The sequence below is a fragment of the Macrotis lagotis genome, chromosome 2, assembly GCF_037893015.1.
Source record: "Macrotis lagotis isolate mMagLag1 chromosome 2, bilby.v1.9.chrom.fasta, whole genome shotgun sequence".
Classification (NCBI taxonomy): domain Eukaryota; kingdom Metazoa; phylum Chordata; class Mammalia; order Peramelemorphia; family Peramelidae; genus Macrotis; species Macrotis lagotis.
Window position 1 is genome coordinate 289,955,444 of NC_133659.1, and position 19,624 is coordinate 289,975,067.

Here is a 19,624-nt window from a genome sequence, read left to right on the forward strand (position 1 = left end):
GCTGAGGGCGGGAATGGGAGAAAGGGGACGGGGCTGCGCTGCCCCTCCGTCGGGTCGCGCGGGGAAACCGAGGCACGGGGCGGGCTCTGGCCCCGCCTCCTAGGCTTCGCCCAGGTTCCGGTGGCACCCGCCCCTCCCCCTCCCCTCCTGCCGCTCCGGAGGACGCGGGCCCTTTAAGGGGTGGGGCCTCCCGCCGGCTCGGCCTCGCGCTCGCCCCCGGCTAACCGCTGTCCCTCCGCCCTTCCCCGTCGACCCCGGAAGTGAAAGTCCGTGGAGGTCGGTGGCGGCGGGGACGGAAGGCGGAAGCGGAGCGGGAGGCCGGGCCGGGGGAGCGGCTCTCGTAGCTCCCCCGGGCTCCGGGCGGTGACGCCGCTGCCTGGTTGGTGTCTCCTGGCCTCCTCGGCCCCCTCGGCCCCCTCGGCCCCCTCGGCCCCCGCGCCGGGCCCGGCCTCGAGTTCGGAGCGCACCCGGCCCCGCCCCGCCGCCCCGCCCTTGCCTTCCCGCGGCCCCTGCCCCCTTCGGGGCTTTCCGCCTCGGCAGCCTCCGCACCTTGCAGGCGGGCCCGGGCTCCCCGCAGGGCGCCGCGATGGAGGCCGGTGTGCCGGGAGCAGGGAGCGGCTTCCCCGCTTGACGCCTCCCTTTTGTTGCAGGCACCCGAAGTCACCATGATGGCTGTGACCTAAAGCCCTTGAGGACACCCCGGGGTCATGGCCCAGCGGCACCCCGGGGAAAGCAGGTTGTACCGGGCTCCGCACCGCGGCTCGGCGCTCTGGGCCTCGGGGCCCGCCGCGGGCTCCGACAAACTTTGGTTCTCAGGACTCGGGGACGCGGCCGAGGCTGCGCCCCATGGCCCCCATTGCCTTACAACAGAGCCCCTGCCCCAGGGCCCCGCTGGGCGGTCGGAGCCGGGGCCGGGGCCGCGGGGGCAGCCGGGGCCTTCGGCCGGGGGTTGGCGAGCCTGAGCAGACGGAAGCGTCCTCGGACGGGGAAGCCGGGGCCGAGCAGGAGCCCTCGAGGGACCTGGAGGACGGAGACTCGTCCGCCCCGAGCCTGTCGGCAGCCTGCCGCTGTCAGGGGGCGCCCAGCGCCCCCGAAGGACCCCTTTCCGAGGGTGGAGATGGCTCGTTCCGTAACGTGTGCACCTGCTGTACCTCCCCAGGCCTGGGGCAAGATGAAGAAGAAGAAAAAGAAGAGCCCTCCAGGCTTCCCAGGGACCCTTTTACTGGGCCCGGTGCAAAGAGGCCTCTGCCAAGAAGACAGCGGCATCGCCTGCCCACCAAAGAGGAGCCCAGGGAGGCCGGTCGGAGGGACCCCCGGCCCTCGGGTCGACACCGGCCTGGCCGGAAAAGGAGCCAGGCTGACAGGCGCCGGTGTTGGGTGGCCTGGGGGTCGGAGGAACTGTATCGACTGGGACAGAAGGGATTCTGGTGGCTGATCGAGTTGTTGGTGTTAGTGGGGGAGTATGTGGAAACTGGGGGGCTTCTTGTCTATTCTTGTGGACAGCTGAGAGGCAGTGATCTGGACCTGCTCCGAGGCTGGCTGGGGAGCTGGGTGGGGCAGGTGGGGAGCTGGGCTCAGAGAGGCTTCCTGTGTCTAGGCCGGGGACTTTGCTCCGGGGCAGGGCTCTTTTCCCACCTGCTCCGGTTCCTGTTTGCGGTGCTCCTCTTGGGCCTGGCCTTGCTGTTGGGCAGTATGCAGCTGAGCTGGAGAGTGCTGGTGTGCATGGGAGACCGATTGGGCTGGCGGACTCAGGCCACCTGGCTCTTCTCCAAGCTGGATGCGCCTCATGTGCACCGATGTTGGACGTATCTCAGAGAGAGCAGGACGTGGCAACAGTTGGTGGGGCTGATGCAGAGGGGTTGGCCGGAGGGGCCTCGGGTCAAGCATAAGACCGACAGGCAAGGGGATGGGCCGGCATCCAGTGGGCGATACTACCAACCTGGAGAGGAGGTGTCTCGGCTCTTGGCTATGGCCGGTATACCAGAAGATGAGCTCAACCCCTTCCAGGTCCTAGGGGTAGAAGCCACAGCATCAGATATAGAGCTGAAGAAGGCATATAGGCACCTGGCAGTGATGGTAAGTTCCCTGCCCCATAGTAGATGGTTTCTCCTGGGAAGGGGGGCATGGGGAGAGAGAGAGAGAATGAGAATGAGTCTTATAATTCTAGCAGCTCTTCATTATTCTAACCTCCCTTCTCCACTCCCAAATATGTGGTTTGTTTGTGTGTTGTCTTGTTATATAATTAAGGAATCATTCACCACATTGCCATTGACTTCAGGGGTCAAGTGTAGACTTGTCTAGTTTGCATTTTCAGTGGGATATGAAAATAAATTGGAGAATAACTGGAAAATGGTAGAGAGGTGCATGAGCTTAAAGAAGGCTAAGGAATAGGTAAATAGAAATTTTCTAAAGAAGTATCAAATGGAGAAAGATGGTCTGTAGTTTCGGTCTGTAGTTTCTCCACTGGGACAGAATGAAAAACTAGTCAAAGACTGCTCTTTGCCTAGACATGAGAATTCTCCACTCATTTTGAGTTATGAGACAGGATTAAGTGTAAACTAGAGTTGGACTAAGTTTTTTTCATCTTTTGGTATGTGATCATTTTGACTTTGTGACAGGAATTTGACTTTTTACTCTTTAATTTGTAGGTTCATCCTGACAAGAACCATCACCCCAGGGCTGAAGAAGCCTTTAAGGTGTTGCGGGCTGCCTGGGATATTGTCAGTAACCCCAAGAGAAGGAAGGAGTACGAGATGTGAGAAATGGGGGGAATAAGGCTACATGAGGGTGGAACCGTCAGTCGGAGAGGGCCCTTGTGGCTGGGGGGAAGTCGACGTGGGTTTCTGAGGCTGGCCAGGGAGAAGTGTGGTAACTCAGGAAACTGGAAGGGATCCCAGAGTCCATCTAGTCTAATCCCCTTAATTTAAAGAGATGAGAAAACCAGAGGTCAAAAGATGTGATCTTTCCAAGGATTTTTTTTTTCCTAGTGCTCTGTGGCTAACACCACCTTTTTTATCCCCAGGAAACAGATGGCAGAGAGTGAGCTGAGCAGATCAGTGAATGAATTTCTGTCCAAGCTGCAGGAAGAACTGAAGGAGGCCATGAATACTATGATGTGCAGCCGGTGTCAAGGGAAGCACAGGTGAAAGACATAGAAGAGAAAATGTCATAGAGATAGGATGGTTGAAGTTTCTTTTCCTTTCCCTTTAAAGCTTTTTATGGCTTTTCTGTGAATGAAAGAATAAAAAGGCCTTGGAGTTGGGGAGACATGGTTCAACACTTAGTTGAGGAAAGGGAAAATAATAATTTAATTATTAAGTAGAAAGGACAGGGTCCTCTTGGACATGTCTAATAAGTAGTTCCATCAGGGCAAATAGTTTGTTAAAGTCAAGATAATTCCTGGGCTATACTTGAGGCTAACTCGGGGGTTTTCATGTTGGGGGCAGGAGGTTTGAAATGGATCGAGAGTCTCAGTGTGCTCGATATTGTGCTGAGTGCAACAAGATGCATCCTGCTGAGGAAGGTGACTTCTGGGCAGAGTCAAGCATGTTGGGCCTCAAGATCACTTATTTTGCCATGATGGATGGAAAAGTATATGACATCACAGGTATATTCCAACCCCTATCTCAGAGTAGGTTAGAATGTGGATAACAGAAGGGCTAGAATGTTTAATTGTCTACAGTGTTAACATGTAAGCTATAATCTTGGTAGAACAGGCAGGGAGTTGTCAGGCCTGGAGTTAGAAAGATTATCTTTGTAAGTTCAAAACCAGCCTCACACATTAGCTGATCCATGGGAAGTCACCTCACTCTGTTTGCCTGAATTTCTTCTTCTGTGTAATGATCTAGAGAAGGAAGTGGCAAACCACTCCAGTATTCTCTGCCAAGAAAACTCCAAATGGAGTCACAGAATTAGACATGCCTGAAATAATTGAAAAGCAGTCCCTTGGGAAGGGTCTAGACAGTAGTCTATATAGAATGGATTTAGGGTATTGACTTGGGTTATTTTGAGTCCAGTTGTTTGATCTGACTCCCTCTCATGATTGCAGAATGGGCTGGGTGTCAGCGTGTGGGGATTTCCCCTGATACCCACAGAGTCCCCTATCACATCTCCTTTGGATCCCGGATTCCTGGTCCTGGAGGGCGACAGAGGTAGGTCGTGTTTTTTCTGAGAATTGACTTTACAGGATAGTTTGGCATTCCAGTGCATCCTGGTCATTGCTTTAACACTTTTTCTTCATAAGTGAAATATTCATGCATCTTTAGGGGCGTTCAGTTCCTCAATCAGTATTTGTTTTCTTGTAGAGCTACTCCAGATGCCCCTCCTGCTTCAGTTGCTGACCTTCAGGACTTCTTCAGCCGGATCTTCCAGGTTCCCCCAGGCCAGATGCCCAATGGAAATTTCTTTGCAACTTCCCAGTCTGGCTCTGGGGCTACCCCATCCTCCAGGCCAGATAGTTCCACAGCCCCCAAAGGTTCAGAAGCCAAACCGAAGTGGCGAAAAAAAGTGAGGAGGCCCTTCCAGCGCTGATGATGCCCTTTCTTCTCTTCTCTATCCTCCCCAGCTCAGTGTCAGGGAGTCATAAGGGCTGTGTATAGCATAGGATGGAATTTTTTTTAAAATTTTCAATATTTAAAAAGTTTCAAGCATTAACTGTCCACTCAGTGACTTGTGGGAAGCCACTGAATCCCCACTGTGGAATAAGAACTGAACCTTGTTTGATGACAATACCAAAGAAATAGTGGGGTGGTTGGCAGGAAGGGTCCTGTCCCTAGACCATGGCTAGGATTGGGATTAATAAGTATTTTCTGGGAGACAGAGCTCCTGGATTTGGGGGCTTTTATATTGTCCCTCCTTCTGAAGGTCAGGGTGATACTCATTTGTTGTTAACTTGAGCCTTGTTTCTGGGCCATCTCCTCTATCCAGTTTAGGAGACAAAACAGAGGAGGCAAGTGGCCCGTACATTCAGGGGTGGGTAAAAGCCCAGGACCATTCAGGGAATGGGAATGCTGCCTCTTTCTATTCTATGGTTCCTACCTAACCTCAGGGTTGTTTCTGCAAGGATGGCTAATTTTTTTTTTTTTTTAAAGCAGACTCAAGTCCCCATGCCCTTGGTGGGTAGGAGGCAGGAAAAAGTTTGATGGTGGTGGTATGGGGTTGTCCCCAGCTATCCCTATGTAATCAAAGGGTTTTTTTTTTAAGTTTGTTCATATTTGTATGTACATATCTATTTAAAGCCAGGGAATTTACCTTTCTATAAATATAACTGGCAAGCTATGCCTAACTCTTTTGTGTGCCCACTTGTCCTGACCCTATTCTGTGATAAAGGTTACTAATTTGTGATACTTGCTCAGTTGAGTAGGGACAAGAAACAGTTTTAGGGAGGCATGGGATGTGATAATCAGAAAAAGGTTTATTTTAAATTTAAGATTAGGAAGAATATAGTCTTTTCTCCCTCCCTTGCCTCCCACAAATTTCTGCTGACTACCCTAGATTTACATCTGAAAAATAGCTTTTATTACAAGAAACATATAGCAATGATATGGATAGTTTGCAAAAGAAAAACTATAGCACCAGACAGGAGAGTGGGCCCAGCCCCTATCCATCTTTCTTGATTCTAAGGAACCTGCCCTTATTTGTGCAGGGGAGTCTTCCTACCCCTACCCACGATTGCATCTCCCTGGAGTTGGCAAAAAAGGTCAGTAGATTCTCGGGTGTTCCATAGCTAAAGGGAAAGAGGATAGGGCAGTCCTTTGCTCTTTGTCCTTCCTTAGCCAGCACCTAAGGGACCATTGCCACATCTTAGTACTTATTGATGCCAAAGAGACGAACACCATGGAACTGGGGTAACTTGGGTAGTAGTACACTGAGTAGTGAAGCTGTATTGATGATAAAGTGAGCAACATCATACTTAGTGTAGAAGCTGGCCAGGATGTAGCTAGGGAGAAAAGGAAAAGCATGATGAAAAAAGGAACTGGTCTCAACTATCTCGCCTCTGCCCTGACCTCTAGTCTTTCCTACTATCTCCCCCCAAGTCATTGACCAGCTAGCTCTGCCTCAGCTAACATCCCTAAAGTCACCACATGAACAGAATTTCTGGAAAAGGAAAAGAAGGGTCAGGCTACAGTACTGCACACGTCCCCTTGACTGACATTCTCCTTTTCCTTTTAAACCAGTTATACCTTTATCTGTGGTACACTTAAAAGAGAAGAATTGTTTTGTACCACAACCTAGTTAAGGTGTCTTTGGAGTTTTCCCGGAAACTCCTATCCCCTTTATCACCACAGGGTGGCAGCAAGCCTAGTTGTCACTTTAATACTTTTGGATTTCAGAACTAGCTGCTTAACACTTTCCCCCCACCCCCAGCAAAAGTGAGCTCATGGAGTAGTCTATGGCCATTCTACTCTTGTGATGGTATCTTCCACGTAATTGAAGTCCCCTTTGCAACCCCTACTCTACCTAGCCTCTCCCTTACCCTCCTGGAACTCACAGCACAATGGGAGAAATACTGAGGAACTTTCTGGAGGAGGTGAACTGGAGCCCATAGTCCATTTGCTCCCAGTGTGTAAGGAGCCGGGCCTTGCCTTGGTCGGGGGTCTCAAAGGGTGTCCCCTTCACAGTGTGCAGAAGGACATACATAGCCTGGGAGGGGGTGAGAAGGTATTAGACATTCTTTTTCAACCATGAATTTGAGGTAGGTGGGCAAATCCCCCCAAAGTTAGGCTAAATGAGAGAAAATGAATTTAGGCTGGAGGCTCACCAGGTTATGGATGACGTTGGTCAAGGTCCAGACAACTGGGATGCTGAAGAAGGGGATGCTGAGTAGAACCACATGCAGAAGCCCTACCAGGATGATGTAGGCTAGCCAGATGCCTCGGCTGTTCATCACCCTGGTGTTGGGGTTCACCTCGCTGTGGGCCACCCCCACATTCATCCTGCCACAGTAGTGAGTCAGGAGCTGGCCTCAGCTTCTCCCTCCCGCAGTGACCGGTTTGGTGACTGCAATGAGCCTCGAACCGGGGTAGGGAGGAGGGGAAAGCCTGAAAGAAGGGGCATGACAGCGTTCCTGGGGTGAGGGGGCTGGCAGCTTCTCTGTCGCCCGAAGGGAAAGGCTAGGTGCTGGGGGTGGCAGCCCCCTCATCCTGCGGCCCGGGAGGCAGCCGGAGGCGCGCAGGTGGAGCAGCCCGGCCCTGCCCGTCTCTTCCGGGGCTCCCGGGGAGTGGCCGTTGGCACCGTTCTTTCCGGCAAACGCAGGAAGCTCCGGGGGCACCTTCTGGGCCGCCCGCCGACGGGGAGGGGGTGCCGCGGGCGCCGGCCCCCCGCCCCGGGGCGCGCCCCGAGAGGAGCGCTCAGCCCTCGCCTCCGGGCGGGCCGGCGCCCACGCCCGAGCCCCGACCCCCAGAAACCCCCGTCCCGGCCCTCCACCTTCTCCCCGCGGCCTTCCTTCAGCCTCCCGGCTCCGCCCCTCGCTGCCAGCCCCCCTCACCTGGCGCCCCCAGGGCCACTCCCGGCAGCCGCGGCTTCGGCTACTCTACCTTCACCTGTTGTCTCCCGAAAGCCGCCCCGCCCTCGCACTCCCTCCATTGGCCCTCCGCACCGGCGCTGGCGACGCTCATTGGCTCCATGCTTTGGTGTTCGGTGTTCCGGTTAGCCAGCGGCTTCGTCACTCTGGCGGAACGGAACCTACCCTTCTCCAATCCCCTTCTCAGGCAAGCCCTCGCGTGGGGGCGGAGCCGTGCTGGCGGCCGACGAATGAATAAAGCTGATGGTGTACAGTGGGAGTATAAGCGACGACTATTGGATGGTGGTGATCCTCCGAGTCTAGGCGGGAGCTCCAGAAGGCGGAGGCGGGGGGGGCAAACTGGGGGTGGAGGGGGCTGACAAGATGGCGGCGGAGACGGTGGAGCTTCACAAGCTGAAGGTACCGTGAGGGGCAGAAGCCCGGGCATGGCTGGGGGCCGAGCTTCTCGAGGGGACCCGGCGGCTCCTTCCCTTCCGTTTCCCCCTCCGGGGCTTCGCTCCCTGTTGTCCTGGTTCTCTCCCTTGCTAGGCTGCTCCTCTCTGGGGCCTCCCCCCCCCCCTCGCTGTGTATCGCCTCGGTTCGGGTGCCCAGGTTCCTTACGGCTCCTCCCTCCCCCTTCTCTGCCGCCCCGCTTTCTCTCCTCTCCTTACGGGGATTCCGGAGAGAGCACGTCAGTCAGGAGTCCCCTCGCCTCCTGCCCCCCACATCCCTGCCCGCGACCCCTCTGCCACCCCCCAACCTCTCCTTTTTCCGGGAAGTCCCCGGAAAGCTGGGTTCGTGGCACCCACGTGTGTTTGTGTGTCTGGCTCGCGAGGCCACCTCGGGTGGGGGGAGCCTTGGCACGGGCACCCCGGCTAGCGTCGCCCCTTAGTGCCTTAAAGACACTGTCACCTCCTCGGAACCCCCGAGAGAGCCGAGAGGACTGGAGAAGTTGGAAAAACAAACCCAGTTTTCCCTACTGGCTTTCGCTTCCTGGACCCCTCCATCTCTTTTTGGGCCCTCCTCTGGGTCGAATGGGATGCTTAACTCAGATTCTATTATTACTATTTTTTCTTGAAGGAAAGAATTAACCTCCTTTGGGTAAAAGTGGGGTTGATTTTAGGTGTTTGTTTAGAATTTGGCACAGTACCCCTATTAGATAGTAGTTTCTCACTTAGTTTTGGGAAATTTGAAATTGCTGACCAAGTTGCTTAATTTAAGCTAACTTCCTTCAATATTTAACATCCTAAGTGCACTTCGAGATTTGCAAAAGCGTCATCACCAGAGTTGTTGATGGTGGCGGTCTAAACATATCTAATTGGGAAAAAAAAAGCTTATATTTTCTTGAAGAAATTCGGAAATAGGTTCTACAAAAAGAGTTTATTCTTAGCAGCATGGGCTGCTTTATTCTCTTGGATTGTGCTTTGGCTTAATCAGTTTTATTCACCTGCTGAAATTGTAAGGTTCAAATACAAGCTTTACATTTCCATGGCATGTGAATTTTGTATTTTCTTCTGAACTGATTTCAGGCATCCAAGTCCACTTTAAAAGAATATCGGGAAGGAGCAGGAGATAAACCTGTTCCTATGCCACAGGAATTCTTAGATTTTCTAATGTCATCATCCCATTAGCATTCTGGTGAAATCCATTAGAATAATATATTTAAATGCATAAAATAAAATGCATTACATTTAAGATGTAACCAATCATATTGAAATTCAGTTATCTAAATGCTTTTTAAAATAAGTTCACAGAACCTAAATTAAAAACCCCTGAAGTAGAAACAACTTGAAATATTATGTCTCATCTCTCACAACATCATAAGGAGTTTGGCTTCATTATTTCTCTTGAGAGCTCTGCCTTGTTATTTGCTATATAGGAGAGTTTCTTTAATCAAGTGGGATGTAGGTAGATTTCAGAGGGTCTATGAACTCTGGTGGAGAAAACAATGTCATCTTCCCCTAATCTTTCACTGAAACTTAGTAGATCCTTCAATTATATGAAAACAATCTGAGGAGTCCACAAGTTTCACCAACTGCCAGAAGTGACACAAAACAAGATTAAAAATCCTTGCTTTGGAGCTTAACAGTTTAATTTTTTTAACTTTGTAATAAAGTTTGAAACATTGTGAATATAAAATCTCTTTAGGGATAAGATTGAGGTTGGGTGGAAAGAGTGATATTAATTACTAGAATTGGGCTTTAAGAGATAATTTGAAAAGAATCATCAAAATAACTCAACCTTTTATTTCATTTTTATAAAAACAAAACAAAAAAAAAAACCCCAAAACTCATACAGACCAAATTAGCTATACTGGTGAGAAGGGTTTGTACTCAAATTTAATTTGACCTATGGCTAGGAAGAACTTTGAGGACTAGAAGCCCTTCTGTTACTATAAAGTGAGTACTAATGAGATTTAGTAGCCTGGGTCAAATCCTGCTGCTGAAATCTACTGATCCTGTGACCTTGGACAAGTCACATAACCACCCTGGGCCTCAGTTTTCTCATCTGTAAAATGAGGGAGCTTGACTAGATTTAGGTTTCTGAGGGTCATTCCATTTCTAGAGCTATATTTCCTTAATTACATTGTCTCTTGAAATGATTTTTCTTTTTGACCCCATCCTTATTGACTCTAAACTTCCGAAAAATGTAACCACCGAGTACAAACTGTCAAGGAAGAAAGCTGAATGGTAGAGAGAAATGTTTGTTGAACTGCCAGAATGTAGCAGTGATTTCATTATTATATTGGTTTTCATTGGTTTTCCATTAATTTTAGCAGCTACTTGGCTTGTCTTTCATAATGTCTTGACTCCCTACAGCCACAACTTCCGGATGAGGCAATTCCCTCTACTAATGCAGGTTGGCATCTTCTCTGCAACTTTATAGCTTTTGAAAGTTGCTTAGAGCACTAAGAAGTTAAGTGACTTGCCCAGGGTCACACAACATGTATGTTTCCAAGGCAGGAATTGACCTCCAGTTTTCCTGGAATAAACTTGTATGTCAGGTGCCATACAAACCCCACTATTGGAATAGTGATGAAGCCAAAGTATATTGTGGGATTAGTGAATGTTGATAGAAATGTGTACTATCAGTAGTAGTGTAGTATTGTAGCCCAATGGATCCTTGATTCTGGAGGCATACTTGGGTTTAGATCCTATTTTTGCTGCTTCCTGCCTGTGTCACCTTAGGCATGAATCACTCAATCTCCCTGGGCTTCAGTTTTTTCCTCATGTGTAAAATGAGGGAGTTGAAACTTAGATGGCTCTGAGGTCCCTTCCAGCTCTATAATTTATTTGGTCTCTCTGCCCTTTTTCAGAGATCTTCTATATTTTAAAAGCTACTTTTGGCAGTTAATTAAGCAATCATGGATTGCTTATGTAGTAACATGTAGTTAGATGTTATAGAAGAATAGGTAAGGTACCTATCTTTGAACTATAATATAGCAGATGGAGACAAATGTGCCCATATGAAGTTACTTGAAAAGATTTTTTTTTTCATTTCAGGATGTTATATTTTAAAAAGACATGGGGGCAGCTAGGTGGCACAGTGGATACAGTACTGACCCTGAAGTCAGGAGGACCTAAGTTCAGATCCGGCTTCAGATACTTAATAAGTGACCTTCAGCAAGTCACAACCCCATTGCCTTGCAAAAACAAAAACAAAATGGATAGTAATGTTAGCTTATGTGTCTATATGGTCTAATATCCTCAACAGCATTATGAAATAGCTTATATCAAATATTAACATTTTATAGATGAAGAAACTGAAGAGCATGTTAATGAACTTGCCTGTGGTTGTATAATTCAGATCCAGGATATGAATTCTGTTCTGACTTTGAGTCTTTCTCCTTACCCCATACTACCTCCCACATTAGAGCATGTCTGTAGTTAGATTGACTGGAATTTGTGTCATGTAAGGATTGTTGGAAGGAAATAAGGATGGTTTACCCAGAGAAGGGAAGGCTTGGGCATATAATTTGTGTCAAATTTTTTTTAATTTTTGAAAGTTTTGTTTTTCTCTCTTGAGTATATACACAATTATTTCCTCCACTGTGTGCCTTTCCTCCCCCCAAGTTTTTCCCCTATAACAAAGAGCACAAAAAAGTTAATTCTAACTGTGATGGATATTGGATTCTGCATCACTAGTCTTTATCTTTCTATTGAGGGAAGATAGGCTATTCAGTACTGTTCATTGTTCAACTGCTTTTCACAGATGTTTTCCTTTACATTAATGCTCATTGTGTATATATATTTTTTGTTATACTTTTATTCTTGGATGGTTTTTACCCCTTTCTAGTTCTTTATAATTTTTCTGACTCCATAATTTAATATTAGTCTTCAACAATCATTTTTAAAAAATATTTTTCTCTCTCCCCTAAAAAATACAAAGCAATGTAATATAGGCTGTATATCTATAACCATGCTAAGCATAAATCCATTTGAATCCTGTTGTGAAAGAAGAATTAGATCCAAATGGAAGAAAAAAATTAGAAAAAGTGTCATTCATATGATACTTTTTTTTCCAATTGAAGATGGTTTCCTTCTCTGGATATGGATGGTAATCTCCATCACAAGTCTTTTTTAGTATTGTCTTTGATTATGGTACTGTAGGAAATGATTCCAAGTCCCTCATAGCTGATCATCCTCCCATATTGCTGTTAGCATGTATATTGTTCTTCTGCTCACTTCACTCATCTTCAGTTCATGCAGATCTTTCTAGGCTTTTGAAATCCCATCCCTCACTGCTTTTTATGGAACAGTAGTGATCCATAACATATACCACGATTTGTTCACCATTTCCCGATTGATGGGCATTCCTTCAATTTTCAATTCTTTGATACTACAAAAAGAGCAGCTATGAATATTTTAGTTGATGTGGATTTTTTTTATCCTTTTTCATGATTTCTAGACCTTGTAATGGTATTGTTGGGTCAAAGGGTATCATAGTTCTATTGTCCTTGGGGCATAATTCTAAATTGCTCTCCAGAAAGATTGGATCCGCTCACAACTCCACTGACAAGTGCATATGATTATTGTGGTTTTGTTTTCTCTACTTTGAATCAGGTCATACAAATTCTCTTGATTTCTCAAAATGTTCATATCTATCATTTCTTATTGCACAGTTTTTCATTACTTTCACATACCCCAGTGTGTTCAGCCATTCCTCAATCCAGGGAGCTCTTTTTGTTTCCATTTTAAGGTTTGTCAAATACTTTATAGGGCTGATATCCCCGGTGGGGCAATTATTATCCCCATTCTACAGATAAGGAAACTGGCTGCAGAGGTTAAGTAATTTGACCAGGGACATGCAGCCAGTAAGTGTTTGAGGCAGAATTCCAGCTCCAGTCTTCATGTAAGTTTGTCTACTACACCACTGAGCTTCTTTCCACTGCAAAGAGTGCTGCCACAAATTGTTTGTTGTAAATAGGTTACTAACTTTGGTGGCATTTGTCCAGCAGTGGTGTAGTATTGAACACTTAGATGTCTGGATATTCAGAATGCTAAGACTTTTTCACAATACCACCAACAGTGTATTAGCATTTTGTCTCCCTATAGCTTCTCTATCACTTACTGTTTTTATAGGTATGTGAGGTACAACTTCTGAAGTTTAATTTGTAGTTTTTTAATTAATTGATTTAGAGCAGTTTTTCATCTGATGTTTAATTGTTTGCTTTTCTTCCGAAACTTGTTTCCTGTATCCTTTGTGTGGGTATGTTCAAAGTCATTTTATCTTTTAAGGAATGGCTCTTCTAATATTAAAGGGTTAGGTTAATTTTTTTAAATCACTCTTAAGCAAGTTTTTCCCCTCATCTTTATTTTCTTCCGGTTGATATTTTATTTTTTCAATTTCATGTTATGAAAGTTTTTCAATGTTCATCCATAGGCATTTACATATTTTTATGTTTCATAATTTCCTCCCTTTCCATTTCCCAATGGCAAACAGTGGTGAATATATGTGTATACATTTGTGTTTAATATATTTATAGACTAGTCATTTTCTGTATGAGGAATTAGGATTAAGGGAAAAGAAAGAAAACCATGAAATAAGAAAGAAAAACATAAAAAGAAATTTTTATTTTTTGGCAAGGCAGTGGAGTTAAGTGACTTGCCCAAGGTCACACTGGATTTGAACTCAGGTCCTCCTGACTCCAGGGCTCGTGCTTTATCCACTGCACCACCTAGCTGCCCCCATAAGAGAAATTTTTTAAAAATGTAGTATTCATTCAGATTCTGTAGATTTTTTTTTGTTTTGTTTTCCTTTCTCTGGATGTGGGTACATTGTTCATAGCAGGTCTCCTAGCTCTCAGAACTGCTGGGAATGAGCTGCATCCCTCAAGGTTGATTACATATTTATTTTTGAAACTCTTTTGGCAAGGACCCTTTTGACAGTCTGGTGAAGTCTATGGATTCCCCAGAATAATATTTTTAAATGCATCATTTAACCTAAGTCCACAGACTATTTCCTTTCTCACTCCACTGTCTTAAGAACCATTGCTCTGGTGATGAGATCTAAAATGAGATCTAGATCTAGTGAGAAATCTCATAGAAGCAATTTTCTGCTCAACTTAAGGAGAAAATTAATAACAATTACAGCTGTTCAAAAATATTTTGACTTGAAGTATTTGAGCAGAGAAGGTCTAACTCTAGATGATCATCTATCAGACATGTTATACAGGACATTGCTATATTGTAAGGTTGAACTAGTTGACCTCCAAGATTTATCTCAACTCAGAATTAATTCTGAGCACAAGCTAAATGTTTACAAGTACAATATTATACTATAAATTAGCATATCCTACTATAACACTGGTAAATATTTTTGAGTACCTACTACATACAGGAATGTAGCATGTAGAAATGCAAAGTATGAAAGAGGGGCTTGTAATCTGGTTAGGAGAGAAGAATTAAAACACATCAAAAGTTTAATAATTTGATATAATAGGAGGGGAGGAAGGTATGTTGATGGAGTTCTGCAGATAATTGCTGAAAGAGGTCAGATAAGGGAGAGATCACTTGGGATGAAGGAGGGAATGTGGATTTGAACATCTAGACTGCAGGAAAAGAATACATGAGATGAGGTATTCTATTCAGGTGTTAGCAAAGATAGAGGAAGAAACTTGTATTAAGGATTGGGTTAATCGGGTAAGAAAGAACATTGTAGAAGAGGTAAGTTTTGCAAATTCTGGCAGAGTGTTTTTTTCTGTTGTTGTTAGAGCTGAATTTACCTGCCTGCTCCCTTGACTCTGGTTCTAATTTCTTGCCACAACTGCATCAAAATTTCCAAGTGTTTGCTTTACTTCCTGTGCATCTGTATTGACAGACTCTTATTCCTGTCAGCCAGACTTTTGGAGAAGAGGGTAATACTACTATGTATTTACTGCAGGACCTAAATTCTATCCTGGATTCAAAATCAATATTTACTTTATTTTTCTAGTGCTAATTAGTGATTTGATTGCCGGTTTCTAAAATGAACACTTTGAAATGAGGGATGTGAGTGCTTGCAGATGCAGGCACACACACACTCATTCATAGAAGTCTACAGAATGGGGGACAGAAAAATGGTCATTATGACTTGCTTAGTTAAGAATGAATTTTCTTTTTATTAGTTCCAAGAGACCTAAGTAATTAAACAAGATTTCATCAGTAGGCTCCAGGCATATCTTGAAGATCAAGATTTGTGACTTCTAGGTTCTGAGTAATTTACATGTGCCTTTTCTCAGGAAAACTATATACAGTTACTATATTGTAGTTTGCTCAATTATTTTTACCAAGGAAAAGGAGTGTGATTCCAGATAATCCAGAACAGTAGATATAATGGGGTTATTTTTTCCTCTATATTTTAAAATTTATTAGGTTTTTAAACATAAAAATTTCTTCCTTTATAATTATTTTCATATACTTGCCAACACAAGTACTGCTAAGAAAACTTCTTTTTGGTAGAAATTTAGACGAGACTAGAGCCTTGTAATAACGCATAAACTTTTGTTGGTTGGAACTATATTTAGGTCATTCTTATGTCTTGAATTTGTCCCTTTAAATAATCCCATCACTGGGCATAATACCCCAAGGATATCAAAGACTAAACTAGTTCTAATATATAGCAAATTATTATTAGTATAGCCATACTTTTGTGGTAACAAAGAACTGGAAATAAGATGTCCATCATTTGGGGAGTGGTTGAACAAATTCTGGTAATAATGTAATATTACATAGTAAGAATAAATATGAAGATATAAAAGAAAATGTAGGAAGAATTGTTTAAGCAGAATCAGAAACAAGACATGAAGACTAGACTAATTTAAATAAAAAACTCACTGAAGAGAAACAGTAACGAATAGATAATGAAATTTACTATCAGTTGGGTGGAGATCATCTACTAAAGCAGTGTTTTATATGTATTGTCAGATGTGACTGGATATCTTTTTTTGGTAGGGAGGGTTCATTTCTGGAAATGAATGAGAGATTTGTTTTTAGAAGTAACTGATACGAGAACAAAAGATATCAATGAAATTTAGTTTTGATTAAAAATTGTTTGACGTTTTTGAGGATGTTAGGAAAAAAGATGGATTAGCTTTGTTAGCCAAGTGGTTGACAACAGGAGTTGAACCGTCTTTCATTTTTTGTGCATTTTATCCTGGAGTGACCACTTCACACACAGCCCCCCCCCAATAAATGGATGAATGAATGACTGTGTGTGTATGTAAATATGTAAATATATAATTGAGAAGTGTTCAACAAAATTGACCACTATTATATAGGAAAAGTCTGATATTTTGTACTGTGTTCCAAAGAAGTAGTAGGTAGCACATTTCTCTTATCTCTTCTTTGCTGCTAAGATTTTTCACAGATTCTATTTCTGTGTTTTTGCTGCTTTTGTCCTTATTTTCTTGGTTTTTCTTACTTCACTCTATATCACATAAGTCTTCTGACTTTTCAATATTGATAATTTCTTAAAGTACAGTAATATTTTATTATATAGGTGTGCCACAATATTTTTAGGTATTTCTCAATTGCTGGTCATCTACTTTGCTAGGTAATTATTAAGTGTCTGAGGTCAGATTTGAACCCAGGTACTCCTGACTCCAAGGCTGATGCTCTAGCCACCCCTACCTCCATTTGTTTTAACAAAAATGTTGACATTACTATTTTGCTGTATGTAGCAGGCCTTCCTTTTTATCATTGATCTCCATTTGGTATATGACCAGCACTGAAAACTTGGATAATTCTAAATTACTTTCCAGAATCATTGACCTAACTCATATTCACTCTGTGTTTTATTCACTTGGGTACATGTCTGGACTAAGAAGTTTCTTATGTTTTCCTAGCTTGCTGAGCTGAAGCAGGAATGTCTTGCACGGGGCCTGGAGACCAAAGGAATTAAACAGGATCTCATCAATAGACTCCAGGCATATCTTGAAGAGCATGGTAAGTATCTTTGGGAATCTGAGAGTGATTTATGTATGCCTTTCCTCAATGGTTCCAGATGTTCCAGAACAGTAGATAAAAATGCAAAAAAATTTTTTGCTTCATAGTGCATTGATTTTTATTTTAGTGGATTTATATCATCCATAGTGAGTTTTGTTTAGGTTAATATTCAAAACATATTTTTCTTTCAAAGTATACAAAGATAAAGAGTAAGCTTTGCATCACTACTTGTTGATATGTGTTTTCATTTCCTAAAGCTGAAGAAGAGGCCAATGAAGAGGATGTACTGGGAGATGAAACAGAGGTGAGTTGGAAAGGTATGATAATTTTTAATTTTTAGTGTCTAATCAGTGCCATATCCTAGCTCCATTAATTTAATGTTAGCCTGTTTTGAAGTCCTCTTTACTCGTTGGAAGAGCTGTTGTTTTTCCTTAAAATGAACTGGTTGGATACAGAGAGGATCCCAGGCCTAGACCTTCAAGGGACATGAGAGATGATTTGCTATCCATTTATGAGGTGGGGATGTCTGTGTGGGAAAAGCACAAAACTCCAGGCATACTCATTTGTCATACTGAAAACTTTTTTGCTGATGAATGTTTCAAATTTAATTTATGTTAACTGATTTGATTTCAGGAAGAAGAACCAAAGCCAGTAGAAATACCTGTCAAAGAGGAAGAACCTCCAGAGAAAACTGCTGACGTGTAACTTTCTCTCAAATCCCTTTTAAAAAATTAATTAGACAATGGTGTTAAGGCTGTTTTGATTTAATTAGGTTTGATATTTTTTTCTGATTCCTCCAAGGAAAGCATGTTTTAGATTATATGAGGAATAGCCACTATATTGTCTCCTTTTTGGAATGCCTTCCACTCTTGAATAGGGTCCATGATTTCATTCCAAATTCATGGTGATAGAAAAGCAAAACAGTTTCCAGGACACAGAATAGAGATTACTATTTGGATGGCTAATAGTCCAGGCTGGAATGATTCCTTTGACCTCTGCTTTTTTTACCAGAGGAACAAAAGAATAGATGAATCCATAAAAATTCTCTCCTAGGACATAATAGAGTAGGAGGAGATAAATATCTTTTCATTTGGAGTGGGAAAGGGAGGGCAGGGCACCAGAACTAAAAATGGATCTCAGTTATACCTAAGTTTTCTTAGCAGATCTGATCTTTACCTTTTTTGGGGATATGCCCCTTTGGGTCTAAAACATAATCAGAGCAGCTTAGTATCCTTGTAGTTCAATTGAACCTTCTCCTTATTTTACCTCTGGTGTCCTACTAACCTGAATTAATTGTAGACTTTGGTAGTTAGAAATGATGATGTTTAAGAACTGTAGTACAGGTTCATTATCTTCTGAAACAAACAGAATATTTTTTGTCATTTTTTGCTCAAATAGTTTTAATTCCTTGAATTAATGGGGTTAGGGCAGGGGGGGATTTGAAGGCCTATTTTCAGATGATGTGTGCTTGGTTTGAAGTTCTTTTGGACCAACTACCTGACCTAACCTAGGGTTAGATACAGAGGTTATCTGTACCTATAGACCTCTTATTGGAACAGTTACTACTTCAAGGCCCAGATTTTTTACAGTCGTTTTACTGCTTGAGTTTAATTGAGAGAGAGTGTTCTCTCTCAATTAGAGAGCTGGAGCAGAGAGGAAGGAAGCTCCCTCTCTGGGGTTCCCTTTCTACCATGAGGTACTGAAGTGATTTGTGCATCAAGATCGGAATGTAGAGGAAGTCGTTAGCCTGGGGCTGAAAGTAGTGGGTGGTGGGTGTGGTGGTAGAGATGATGAGAGAGAGAAGTGTGGCTGAAGGAAAGCTAAAAAACAGCCAAAGTTATGAGAAAATAATATTATGTGAGGACTCAAAGACTTTTCTCAAAGCAAAAGGCTTTTATTTTTGGGCATTCATTTTAAAGCATCTCCCTTTGTCTTAACTTTGGTCTAATATTCTTCACAGATGCCCTTCATTTTCCAGTTTGATCAACTGGGTAGAGTTAAATAGGGCAGAGCTATGTTATAGTCAGCAGGGGGCACCTCTTGCCTAACTCTCAGTACAGGGTGCTCTGACAAAAGGGTGGAGGGGGGAGCGAGTTCCTGTTCCAGAATTGCTTCCTCTGAAAATGTCATTAAACCATTACTACCTTTCAGGGCATCAAATGGGAAAACTGTCCAGGAGACTGGAACAAAAGCCGCCCATGCCTCTAAATAAGGGACCTTAATGAGGCTGGTTATGACCCACAGTTTTATGGGAGTTGTTTGGTGGAGCGTTAATGCCCTTCCATTTATCCTGGGCACTTCCGAACTTTGTCTCCCGCCCCTCTGGTCCCCCCTCTTTTGTTTTCTCTCTTAAACCTTTTGACCAGAGACTCAGCCATGTTTTCCTAAGACAAACTGACCCCCGCCTCCTTCCTCCTAACTCCCTTTGGCATTTTCATTTGTCCCACTTCCAGGGTTCCAGCTGGAGCTGTAGGCCCCTGAGAAATGGGGGGGGAAAGGGCCTATGGAGCAAAAATGAGAGTTGTGATGTCAAAAACAAGAAATGGTATAAAGAATAGTTATTAGCTCAAAAGGGTAATGATTTCCGGTGTGTTGCTATGTGTATTTCTTTACAAATTCCTGACTATCTTTTCTGATTTTAAATTATTGTAAGCTGAAGTCTACCATATCAATTTTGTCTTTTTCAGAGGCTAATAAT

At 44.0% G+C, this 19,624-nt stretch overlaps 3 protein-coding genes across 3 annotated transcripts in view; 2 read left to right on the top strand and 1 right to left on the bottom strand.

Annotated features, from left to right (window-relative positions):
- On the top strand, positions 1-5,296 carry DNAJC14 (DnaJ heat shock protein family (Hsp40) member C14). The gene is given in 8 exon segments (XM_074226432.1): positions 1-379; positions 651-950; positions 952-2,076; positions 2,649-2,755; positions 3,023-3,142; positions 3,447-3,607; positions 4,049-4,151; positions 4,305-5,296. Coding segments are annotated over 7 exon segments (2,085 nt in total). The 5' UTR covers positions 1-379; positions 651-707; the 3' UTR covers positions 4,531-5,296.
- On the bottom strand, positions 3,099-7,648 carry ORMDL2 (ORMDL sphingolipid biosynthesis regulator 2). Its single transcript, XM_074226445.1, has 4 exons — positions 7,487-7,648; positions 6,761-7,040; positions 6,491-6,642; positions 3,099-5,938 (listed from the first exon to the last, which is right to left on the bottom strand). Exons 2-4 carry the CDS (start codon positions 6,932-6,934, stop codon positions 5,803-5,805), a joined length of 462 nt encoding a protein of 153 aa, XP_074082546.1. The 5' UTR covers positions 6,935-7,040; positions 7,487-7,648; the 3' UTR covers positions 3,099-5,802.
- A 189-nt stretch (positions 7,649-7,837) lies between these two features.
- The window catches only part of SARNP (SAP domain containing ribonucleoprotein), a 39,068-nt gene continuing 27,281 nt past the window's right edge, over positions 7,838-19,624 (top strand). The window contains exons 1-4 of the mRNA XM_074226444.1: positions 7,838-7,921; positions 16,827-16,926; positions 17,184-17,230; positions 17,560-17,627. Coding sequence (XP_074082545.1) covers positions 7,886-7,921; positions 16,827-16,926; positions 17,184-17,230; positions 17,560-17,627 — 251 coding nt within the window. The 5' untranslated portion in view covers positions 7,838-7,885. The remainder of the gene's footprint in view (positions 7,922-16,826; positions 16,927-17,183; positions 17,231-17,559; positions 17,628-19,624) is intronic.